This window comes from Rhinolophus sinicus, linkage group LG03 (assembly GCF_036562045.2).
Source record: "Rhinolophus sinicus isolate RSC01 linkage group LG03, ASM3656204v1, whole genome shotgun sequence".
NCBI classification, from domain to species: Eukaryota; Metazoa; Chordata; class Mammalia; order Chiroptera; family Rhinolophidae; genus Rhinolophus; species Rhinolophus sinicus.
The window spans coordinates 62,991,354-63,002,562 of NC_133753.1; the positions used below are offsets into that span (position 1 = coordinate 62,991,354).

An 11,209-nucleotide genomic window follows, 5' to 3' on the forward strand; every position below is an offset into this window, starting at 1 on the left:
TACTTTCAAAGCAGCTACTGACCAGTTTTCAAAATAGCTGCACCCTATTTGCTAGAACTTGAGCTGCAGCAGCCATGCCCCCCCGCTGTTCTTTCCTGCTTGAGTTTTGTATTTGCTTTGTGATTGGTCAAAGCTCTTCCACTCCCCCTCCTTCCCTAAACACATTTGCATACACGTTTTACCCCAGAAACCCCTCTAATAATACTAGCCCCTCAGTGGAGAGAAAAAGGAAACAATTTCAGGCTTACCTTTAAATTCCTGATTTTTGCCACTTTGCCATCAACTTCCACAATAATTCTTCCTCCTTCTTTGGTCTCCCTAGAAACAAGACCCACATGAGAAGAAACATTGCTTTTTCTTTCTTAATCAAGAAAAGAGAAACTGAGACCAGCATTATTGGGACAAAATGTTTCCCGACTACTGTCTCCATACCTGGGGTGCCTGTCTCCACAAATGGCTGCAAACATCACATCAAACAGTCTCCTAGCTGGCATGCTTCTCTGGATCATTAGAATTTGGCTCTCAACAGCTAAGAGTCACCCCTGTTGAATACTCTCTGTATGCTAGGCACTGTACTATGCAGGTACAGTACAGACTGTACTTCATCTTGTTCCATCTTCCCAACACAGCCTCCTGACATAGTTTCCTAAGATTATCTTCATAATCTGACGAAAGATGAGAAAAATTATGAAACTTGTCCAAGGTCACACAGCTAGCAGTGGTAGACTGGGATTTAAACCCAGATTTGTCTGCCCACAAAGCCACATGTTGGAAATCAGGCTGGGAAATCCTGGAGAGTACCCTTGGCTTGGCACACAATCTGGCATCACCTCTCATTTTCTCTGGGATTTTGAGCACAGATAGTAGTGAAAAAGGTTTTGGAGTCCTCTCTGTTGTGATCCCGAGAACATATTTCCCAAATCCTTTCCTTACATCAAAATTAAAGCTAAGTTCCTTAAGAATCTTCCTACATTGCAGTTTTGTAGTAACAGTGTTAACTAACCAACCTCTAAATCCAAGTAACCCACATACCTGAAGCCTCATATGAATGGAATATACTCCATTCTAGATATAAAATCCTATCTCATAACATAAAGAGCTTTACCTGAAGTGCTTACAGCAAAAATGTTAATGGACGAGAAATTCATTAGCACTTCCTCCACTACAAGGAAAGTTATCAATTAAATCACTCCTAGCCTGGGACCTGAAAGGTGAGAAAATATGTTGAATCTCATTTTATCCTTCCTCACAGTTCCCCCAGGATGTGCCTTTGAGGATTGAAGGGGGATGGTGGGGATGGGCTGGGGGGATGGGGTTGTCTTAGATTTAAGATTAGTTTTTTAAACCTGTCAGTGAGTCTAAAATAAAGCCCTGGATAGAAAATTTCCCTCTCCCAGGTAATGACACTTCTAATAAATTCCTCAAAGCTCTGAGGCTCTTTTTTCTGTATTTCACACTAGATAGAATTTAAGGCAGCAGAGATAGTCTTCATCTTTCAGGATCATTAACTGCACCCTACTCGCCTACCCAGCCCTCAGCTCTCCTAAAGAAAATCTTTCATTTTTGGTGTTAACATTTTACAATATTTTTTTTTCTTTCTGCATTTTAAAGTAGGTTTTATTATCTATCCCTCCACCCACTATAAAAGTAATACACAGATTATATGTTGTAAATTTGGACAATAAAAAACATAAGAAAAAAATCATGCAATAACTTTTCCAAATCTAGTATCCAACTTTTTTTTTTAAGTCGGCACTTTCTTGAGAATTCATCTAGGATTCTGGCGTAAAGCAGCCAAAAAAAAGCGTCCTAACTTGACCTCTTGGCAGAATGATACGACACAAAGAAGGGTGAGATGCTGCTTCTCCCTTGCCATTGGTAACCTAGAGGTCTCAAAATATTCTAGAACAAAATGAGGGTGAACTAAAGTTAAGCAGAACAGAGAGAAAGGGTAACAACCTCAATTGAGGAGTTGGCCACACACAGCTCAACAAAAGTCTACTGAGGAGGAAGGAGCCTTAAACAGTGGAGCTACTCCCACTGGCCTCTGGGTCCTGAATTCCACCAACAAGCACTCATCCTTCGGGTTAAAGATTTTGCACAGAGGTAAATCCTTAGTACATGTTTACTCCCAGGACAGTATTTTTCCAAGTGTGGTCCACAAGCCACCTTCATCAGAATTACGTGACATTGTGGAGCTAGTGAATTCAAATTCCTGTTAACAAGATGCAGTGTAACAAGCTTCCCAGGTAGACTGTATGCATATTATAATTTGAGAATCATTGTCCTAGAGGGGAAAATAACCAAGCCATTGACAGTTATCCATTCATTTGTAAAACTTTAAACCAACAGACAGCTCAGTATAGGGAGGAATAAAAATAGCTGTTAAAAGTTATATAGCTAGGGCCGGCTGGGTGGCTCAGGCAGTTCTAGCTCCATGCTCCTGACTCCGAAGGCTGCGGGTTCGATTCCCACATGGGCCAGTGGGCTCTCAACCACAAGGTTGCCAGTTAGACTCCTTGACTCCCGCAAGGGATGGTGGGCTGTGCCCCCCTGCAACTAGCAACCGCACCTGGACCTGGAGCTTGAATTGGAAAAAAGTCCTGAAAGTACACACTGTTCCCCAATAAAAGTCCTGCTCCCTTCCCCCCCCAAAAAAAAAATTATATAGCTAACACTGTATTGGACACTTACAATGAGCCAGGTTCTGTATTTTAAATGTGTTCTTTCATTTAATCTTCATAAAAGACTACTGAAGTAGTTATTTTATTTTATAGATTTTTTTTTAAAGCACAGAAAAGGAATATAGTGTATGCAAAGTAACTTTTGACAGGGCAGTGAAGAGTGTTCCAGGGCCCCCAGTATTGGTGGAAGAGAACATGTTCTCTCAACAACGAATGATTTTGTGTAGACAAGAGGCAGCACCTCGTAATGATACAGACTTTCTGATTACGGGAAACAACTGTGAGGTAGAGGAGAGGGCATCAAAACCATTTCCCATATTATCATTTCACTGCCAGATGGTCTGTTCTAGTCCCCCTAACCCCCAGCAAACAGGCATTTGACTGAGAAAGAAGTAAAACTTCTGTGTACTCTCAGGAAGGAACAGCTTCGCCTGGTAAATGGAATCTTGGCTCTCCCTATGTTTAACTTTAAACAAGACCATTTTCTCACCTGGAAAAACAGAAAAATGGAAGCTTAGACCAGATTTCGTCCCAAGGACAACATCAGATCCAATAACTGTTAACCGAGTCTTGTGCCAATGACTTATTTGAAGGTTGAATCAAACTACATAATCAGCAGATTCCCTACATTCAGATGAGCCTCAACAAAGATGCTGAAAGTTAACAAACCCTGAAGAAGAGCTGCATCTCTGCAGGATTCTGTGAGAAGAGAGGAGTGATCTCAACTTCTTAGCTGGGGTCACACTGGGTTTCTCCATATCTGTCCCTGAATCCGTGCTCCTGAATCTTCGGCCTGCTATAATCTGTCCACACCTGCATATCTGCAGGCTTGGCATTCATTCTACTGCCTGCTATTCAAGGCTCATAACTTGAGCTAAAAGAAAGTAAGCTTCTGTGTCCTTTCCCACTCACTTTTGTTTAATGAGATATTCTCTACTGTGGCTGCCAACAACTCAATTTCAACAGCATTTTCTTAATCCAATTTATGCTATCATAAATTCCTACTTCCCAAGGAACAGAACGCTGTGAGAAGTGGTCAATGTTATCCCGACAATCCTTAAAAGAACAGTTTTGCAAAAACAAGGTCTGCCAGAGGCTATCCTCAGGGTAGCAGCTGTACCTGTGAAAAACCCCCAACCTTGAGCCACCACATCGAGTAATGCAGAAGCCCAATGTCATAAGCCATTTACCAATCTAAACACAGCAGTTCAGGCACATGCTGCTTTCCTCCTTTCTTCATTGCACTTCTTCTGCCTTTTTCCTATTTTCTTTTCTTTTTTTATTGTTTCTTTCCCCCATCTCATTCCTCTCATTATTCTGTCAATTGCATGACTTTTCAAAGCCAATCACTTCCATATCAGGACAATCCCTGCTAGTATCAAATTTTATTATGGGAGACGATACCTTTTTTGACCCTTCTGCCCAATTTTCAAGCCATCTTATGTCCTGGAAAATTTTAAACCTCCAAAATAATTCCAATATGTGCCACTGGTCCCTGGTCCCAAACCACACTCTCCACAGCTTTATCTTCTATCACTCACTTCCCTCCCCAAACAACCAAAACTTATGTTTCCTAACAGCCTAAGTCCTTTGCTCTGTTTTTACTACAAAGTGGTTTTTACACCTTCTCCACCTGTGAGCAAACTCCTAGATCTTTAAAAAACAGTTCAAACACCAACCATTCTGTGAAGCCTTCCCTGAATTTCCAAATCTATGAGTGGAGAAGTCAGTGAAAAGGGGAAGAAATCATGTGGCTGGACATTGGATGCCTCAAGGGCTGAGAGGTGCAGGATCGGATTCAACCAGGAGGAAATGGGCACTGATGTTGAGAGAAAGGGTTAGAATAACTTCCCCTATTTCACTGTTCTGCTGTAGAGCATAGGATGAAACCACGATCTCTTTGAGCCTCAGTTTCCCTCTTATACCTTACTATCTGCCTTTCTGCCCACCTTCGCAGGGAAACCCATGTGCACCCACAATTCGGCATCAATCCTCACAGGAACACCAGAGCCACCAAGAAGGGAGAAGAGCCTGACAATCCCTCTCCCCACGTAAAGATACCTACGTTCCCAGACCTGCTCAAGGTACTCAGTGTGAAAAGCCCAACCCGTGCACCAAGACTTGAGCAGCGGTCCCTGCTGGCAGGACTCCAGGGACGCGGACACAGGGCAGCCCATCCCCAAGGCCATCCAAGAACCGCTATCCCCCAGAGCATGAAGGGGAAGCTCGACTCGAGGCCTCAATCTGCCTCGGCCTTTACAATTTCCGGACCCTGACCCGCTGGGCCACTTTGTGTCCGATTTCTCCACGCCGGAATCACTTGAGGGAGAGGCGGGGACCTCAACCTCCTCTCAGCTCACTTGACGCCTCAGGCGCCCCCTCCCGCCCAGACTCACCTCTGGCTCAGAGGCCGCACCCTCACGGCCACCCGCACGTTTGCCATCCCTCGGCCTTAGCCTAAACTCGGCAGGTCGGCCCAGCCACAGCATCACCATCCCCAGCCTCAAGATTAGCCCCAGCCCCAGTCCGGCCCCTCCCGCCCCTTGCATCTCCCGGGATGGCCCCGCCCATGCGCGCGCCCCAGGCCGGCTGGGGCGGTGCCTGCTGAGCTTCGGCCAATCCTGAGCCAAGTGGGCGGGAGAATGCGTAGCCAGGCCCGGCCCGCCTCGCCTCGCCCCGCCCCGCCCTGCCCACGCACCTCTGGAGATGGCCCCGCCCACACGCTCGCCCTAGGCCGGCCGGGGCGGTGCCTACTTAGCCTCCGCCAATCCTGAGCCCTATGAGCTCAGGGACCCGCCCCGTCCGCCGGGTGTGGCTGGGACGCGTCTACTGTAAGTTAGCTTTTGTTCTCGGTTTTGCTGACAAAAGTTGTAGAGTCAATTAAATCCGTTAAACTTTGGTGAACGACAGACTGTTTACAAAGTAATTTGCTGAGTACTTTTATTCGCTGCGTTGCCCTGAGCTATCAGTTCTGTGGTTAAATTTTAGGGACAGAAATGAAATGGGGAACACTGATGTTTTTGCAGTTTCCAGCAAAGAGCAGTGTCATTCTTTGAAGAAGCATTTGGAGTGTGAAGGACTTGAAAGTGCTCATTGGTGAACTCTCGATTGTGCTGGAACCTCTTAGCCACACTGCCCCTCCCCCACTCATGGGTAGAGAAGGATGAGAGTTTATTTCTAGGCTAACCAGAGAAGCTGAAGGAGATAAGCAGATGCTATTGGTCAATTGTAGCCTAGAGATACAGTAAGAACAAATGTATTTATCCTGTGGCATCTTAATTTTACATGGGAAAAAGGGAGGACCTACTTTCCGTCAGAATCCTTTCATTAATTCATCCCCAAAATAACTATTGGGTACCTAGGTAAGACTCAAATGCTCTTCTTCTAAGGTGTGGAAGATAGTCTCTGCTTTCGTGGAAATCGAGATCTACAGAAAAAAGAGATAATAAATACATAAATGTATATACTATGTCTAATGGTGCTGAGTGCAATTTTTATATATATAAGCAGGGTAAAATGATATAGTAATGGTCTCTGTGTCTGTGTTGGGGGAAAGATGCTACTTTATATAGGTTCTTCAGGCAAGACCTCACTGAGGAGGTGGCTGTCATGCAGGGTCTCAGCTCCTGCTCCCCACACAAGAACGCAGGATATGGTGAGGCCAAAAAGGAACACCCACGGAGCCATAGATAGGGGAGTCATACCACTGTATTCTCGCTGGCGGCTGGGTTGGAGACACAGGAAGCAAGATCCACACGATGCACAATCCGCCGTCTGCTTCTCTGCCAACCAGCCCCACTTGCTAATTGCAATCCCTGCTTGCTAGCTCAGCCACGGCAGTTATATTAGTGGCTAATGGCTCACTGGTTACAGCTGGTGGCTAACTAGTTACAGCTGAGAGCCATCTACTACCCGAGCCAGCACCTTTCCACGTGAGGCCGAGAGCCTGGAAACTGCTCTCTGGGACTCTGTCCACACACTGGCACTTGACTGGATTTCAAGAAAGTAAGGGAAGGGGCCATGCAGGTGTTCATTTATTTAACAATATTTCCTAAGTAAGCACCTGTTTTGACAGGCTTTGTTCTAAACACAAGGGACAAAGAAGTGAAGAAAACAGGCAAACCTCTGACTTCATGGATCTTGGTGAGAGAGACTAACAATAAGTAAAACAATTTAAGTAAAATGTATATCAGATTAGCTAAGTCGAAAAAGCAAAGCAGGAAAGGGGATAGGAAGTGAGTAGAGAGGGTGTTGGAATTTTAGATAATACAGCCAGTGAAGGTCTCACTGAGAATGTGACACTTGAGAAAAATCTGAAGGATGTAAAAGAAGAGTCATGCTGTTATTGGGAAGAAAGACAATTTCAGACACAGGGAACAGACCAACGTAAAGGACCTGAGCTTAGACATAGCCTGGAATATTAGAGGAACAACAAGAAAGCCAGTGGGAGTACAATGGAGTAACAAAGGGGGAGTGTGGGGACAGAGTCCCAGAGAGCAGTTTCCAGGCTCTCAGCCTCACGTGGAAAGGTGCTGACTCTGGTAGTAGATGCCCATCAGCTATAACTAGTTAGCCAATTAGCCACTGATATAACTGCCATGGCTGCGTTGGTTGGTTGCTTGGCAGGTAGAGAAGCTGACGGCAGGTTGCAGATCGTGTGGCTCCTGCTCCCTGTGTCTCCAACCCAGCCGCCAGCGAGACTATAATGGTATGAACCTCTTATCCATGGCTCCGTTGGTGTTCCTTTTTGGCCTCCCCGTGTCCTGCGTTCTTATGCAGGGAGCGGGAGCTGAGTCCCTGCATGGCAGGGAGAGTCATAGAGGAAGGATGAACCCATGATAAAGTCTTTGGTTTTTGCCCTAGGTAAGCTGGAAAACCAGCGAAAAGTTTTAGGAAGAATAAAAGGATACGATTTTCGAAGATTACTTTGGCTGCTGTTTTGAGACTAGTCAGATGAGTAGGGAAGAATGTAAACCCAAGAGAGACCCGTCAGGAGGCTATTTTGGTACTCCAGTAATAGAGACAATGGGACATGTCAGGCATGTTCCAATAGCTGTTTACCTCTCCATTCTTCTCTCTCATCTATTTGAAAATACTCTTCCCTAGAGTAAAGTATTAGGACAGCTGGTTTACAATTTAGATTAACCTGGAACCCTAGTCTTCTGGATGGCTTCTCTACTCACTGTGCTTGTAGTGAAAATAATCACAGCACTAGGGAAACAGTATGGAGGTTCCTCAAAAAATTAAAAATAGAACTATCTTATGATCCAACAATCCCTCTTCTGGGTATTTATCTAAAGAAAATAAAATCACTATCTCAAAAATATATCTGTACCCCCATCCATCTTCATTGCAGCATTATTCGCCATAAGCCAAGATACAGAAACATGGAAACAAAATAAGCATGCCAGAAACAGGGACGAACACTATATTTATGTAAATTATAGTATATACATAAATTATAGTATCACAGGGCTGTAAAGTGATGATACTCTAATTTCATCATTCTTTATGAGTTGAAATACTTCTGTAAAGAGCAACTTTTTCTCATCAGCTTATTTGATTACCCTGAGGTACAGTCCACATACAAATGCTTGACTATTTCAAATACCACTTTTCAAAATAAGTTGGTTCCCTAGCACTTTTCAAAGGTGGTTAATGAGTTGTTGTTGTTTTTCTTAATATTATTATAAACTCATGGATATAAGCATTCAGTTGGCCCTACTTATCTGTTGGTTCTTCATCCGTGAAGTCAACCAACCACAGATTGAAAATAAAAGTTACATTGTTACTGACGTGTACTATGTAATTAGGCCTACAATGGTTGTGTCTGAACACATACAGACTTTTTTTCTTGTCATTCATTATTCCGTAAACTCTATAGTATAACAACTACTTATATTACATAGGTATTATAAGTAATCTAGAGATGATTTAAAGTATACAGGAGGATGTGTATAGGTTATATGCAAATACTATGCCATATTATATAAAAGACTGGAGCATCCTAGGATTTTGGTATCCATGAGGGTCCTGGAACCAATCCTCCATAGATACTGAAGGACAACTATGTTTGCTTTGCTTCAGTCCACAGTAGGTACTATTCTTTTTTTTTTCCACATAAGGGAGCATTTATTTATTTATTTATTTATAAAGATTTTATTGGGGAAGGGGAACAAGACTTTATTGGGGAACAGTGTGTACTTCCAGGCATTTTTTCCAAGTCAAGTTGTTGTCCTTTCAATCTTAGTTGTGGAGGGTGCCGTTCAGCTTCAAGTTGTTGTCCTTTCAGTCTTAGTTGTGGAGGACGCAGCTCAGCTCCAGGTCCAGTTGCCGTTTCTATTTGCAGGGGGCACAGCCCACCATCCCTGTGAAAGTCCAACCGGCAACCTTGTGGTTGAGAGGACGTGCTCCAACCAACTGAGCCATCTGGGAGCTCAGCGGCAGCTCAGCTCAAGGTGAGGGAGCATTTATTTGAGACTTAATATGAAATCATACAAATAAAATTTGTATAAACACAAATCCACATCGAGTCATAACAAAGATAACCAAAGACAAAGTAAAAATAAAAACTAATTGGTGACTATATACAGTTGGATACAGTTGTGTCTAGCACACTAGGAAGTCTTACAAAATAATCATCTTAGAGCAACAGAAAATCAGTCTTCAATGTCATCCTGCAAGATGGGTTATTTTAGCAATCTCCTCCTGCTTTCTCCAATGTCCTCCTTAATATGGTTGGTAATTGTCTTGGCAATTGCCACCCCTTGGAGATACCTTGCCATAAGTGTTCTGTTGGTCTGAGCCATGACCCATTACCACCTTGTCCACCAGCTGCAGCACCTCTTCCTTCTTTTTTGTTGTTACTGTTGCTGCCTATTCACCTCTTTTGGTTGTTCAACTTTGATTTCATACTTCGCAGAACCAATCTGATAATATCTGCTTTCAAACAATTTCTTTATTGGTTCTTCCCCTGTATATGTGATAAAGCAAAATGATAACCTCCCTCCCCCATATTATTCATATTTTTGATTCTCATTCTCCTTCTCCTCCTCCTCCTCTTCTTCTTGCTCCTTCTCCTTCTTCAAGAAGGTCCCTTTAACATTTCTTGTAATACTGGTTTCGTGGTGATTAACTCTTTTATCTTGTCTGGGAGCTCTTTATCTGTCCTTTGATTCTAAATGATAGCTTTGCTGAGGAGAGTAATCTTGGTTGTAGGGCCTTGCTTTTCATCACTTTAAATATTTTGTGCCAATCCCTTCTGGCCTGCAAAGTCTTATGGGAGCTCCTTGTAGGAAACGAATTGCTTTTCTCTTGCTTCTTTCAAGATTTTCTCTTTGTCTTTAAACTTTGGCATTTCAAATATGATGTCTTGGTGTGGGCCTCTTTGGCTTCATCTTGTTTGGGACTCTGTGCTTCCTGGGCTTATATGTCTATTTCCTTTGCCAGGTTAGGGAAGCTTTCCCTCATTATTTTTTCAAATAGGTTTTCAATTCCTTCGTCTCTTTCTTCTTCTGGTACCTCTTTGATATGAATGTCAGTATGTTTGAAGTTGTCCCAGAGGCTCCTTAAACTGTCCTCACCTTTTTGAATTCTGTTTTCTTTTTTGCTGTTCTGATTGGGTACTTTCTGCTACATTATCTTCTAAATCACTGATTCGATCCTCTGCTTCATCTAATTTACTGTTGATTCCCTCCAATGTAGTCTTTATTTTGGTTGTTGTATTCTTCATTTCTGACTAGTTCTTTTTTATGTTTTCTATTTCCATTTTTATGTTTCCTACCTCTTTGTTGAAATCCTCACTGTGATCATTGAGCATGCTTATAACCAGTGCTTTGAACTCCATCTGGTAGATTGAATGTCTCCAGTTTGTTATTTTTCTGAAGCTTTCTTCTATTATTTTGTTTGAGACATATTTCTTTGTCTCCCCATTTTGGCTGCCTCCCTGTGTTTGTTTCTATTATTAGGTAGAGCTGCTATGTCTCCCAGTCTTAGTAGAATGGCCTCATGTAGTAGGTGTCCTGTGGAGCCCAGTGATGCAGTCTCCCTCGTCACCTGAGCCAGGTGCTGCAGATGTGTCCCTTGTGTGCATTGTGTGTGTCCTCCTATTATAGTTGAGACTTGGTTGCTGTTTGCACAATCAGTGGGAGGGATTGACCTTTAGACTAATTGGTTGTGAGGACTGGCCATGACTACAGTGGAGGAGCTGTTGCGCAGGGGCTGACCCTGCAGAGCAGGATTCACTTTAGCAGGGCTCTGGTGCCTGCCCAACAGTCCCTTTGTGTGTGTCGTCCAGAGGCAGCTGGTTGTTATTCTGGCTGGTGCTCTGGCTGGGTCTGAAGCCAGTCACCAGGCATGCTGGCCCCAGGGCCTCCTGGGAGGCATCCTGCTGCAGGCCACGTTTAGCTACAGCCTTTGCCCTGCCCCAGGCTACCTAGAATGAGCCACAAAGCAATCCTCAGATGGCTGCCACCCACACTGGGCTTGGAGATGCCTGGGAGAGGCCAAGTCTCCAACTGAGACTG

The 11,209-nt window shown here is 43.7% G+C and overlaps 1 protein-coding gene across 4 annotated transcripts in view; it reads right to left on the reverse strand.

Moving 5' to 3' along the window:
* STARD9 (StAR related lipid transfer domain containing 9) overlaps positions 1–5,214 on the reverse strand; it is an 89,066-nt gene extending 83,852 nt beyond the window's left edge. For all 4 annotated transcript variants that reach the window (XM_019725394.2, XM_019725392.2, XM_019725391.2 and 1 more), the window contains exons 1-2: positions 5,081–5,214; positions 249–318 (exon numbers count right to left, since the gene is read on the reverse strand). In XM_019725394.2, the coding sequence (XP_019580953.2) occupies positions 249–318; positions 5,081–5,127 (117 nt within the window). In that variant the 5' untranslated portion in view covers positions 5,128–5,214. The remainder of the gene's footprint in view (positions 1–248; positions 319–5,080) is intronic.
* Between the last annotated feature and the right edge of the window lie 5,995 nt (positions 5,215–11,209).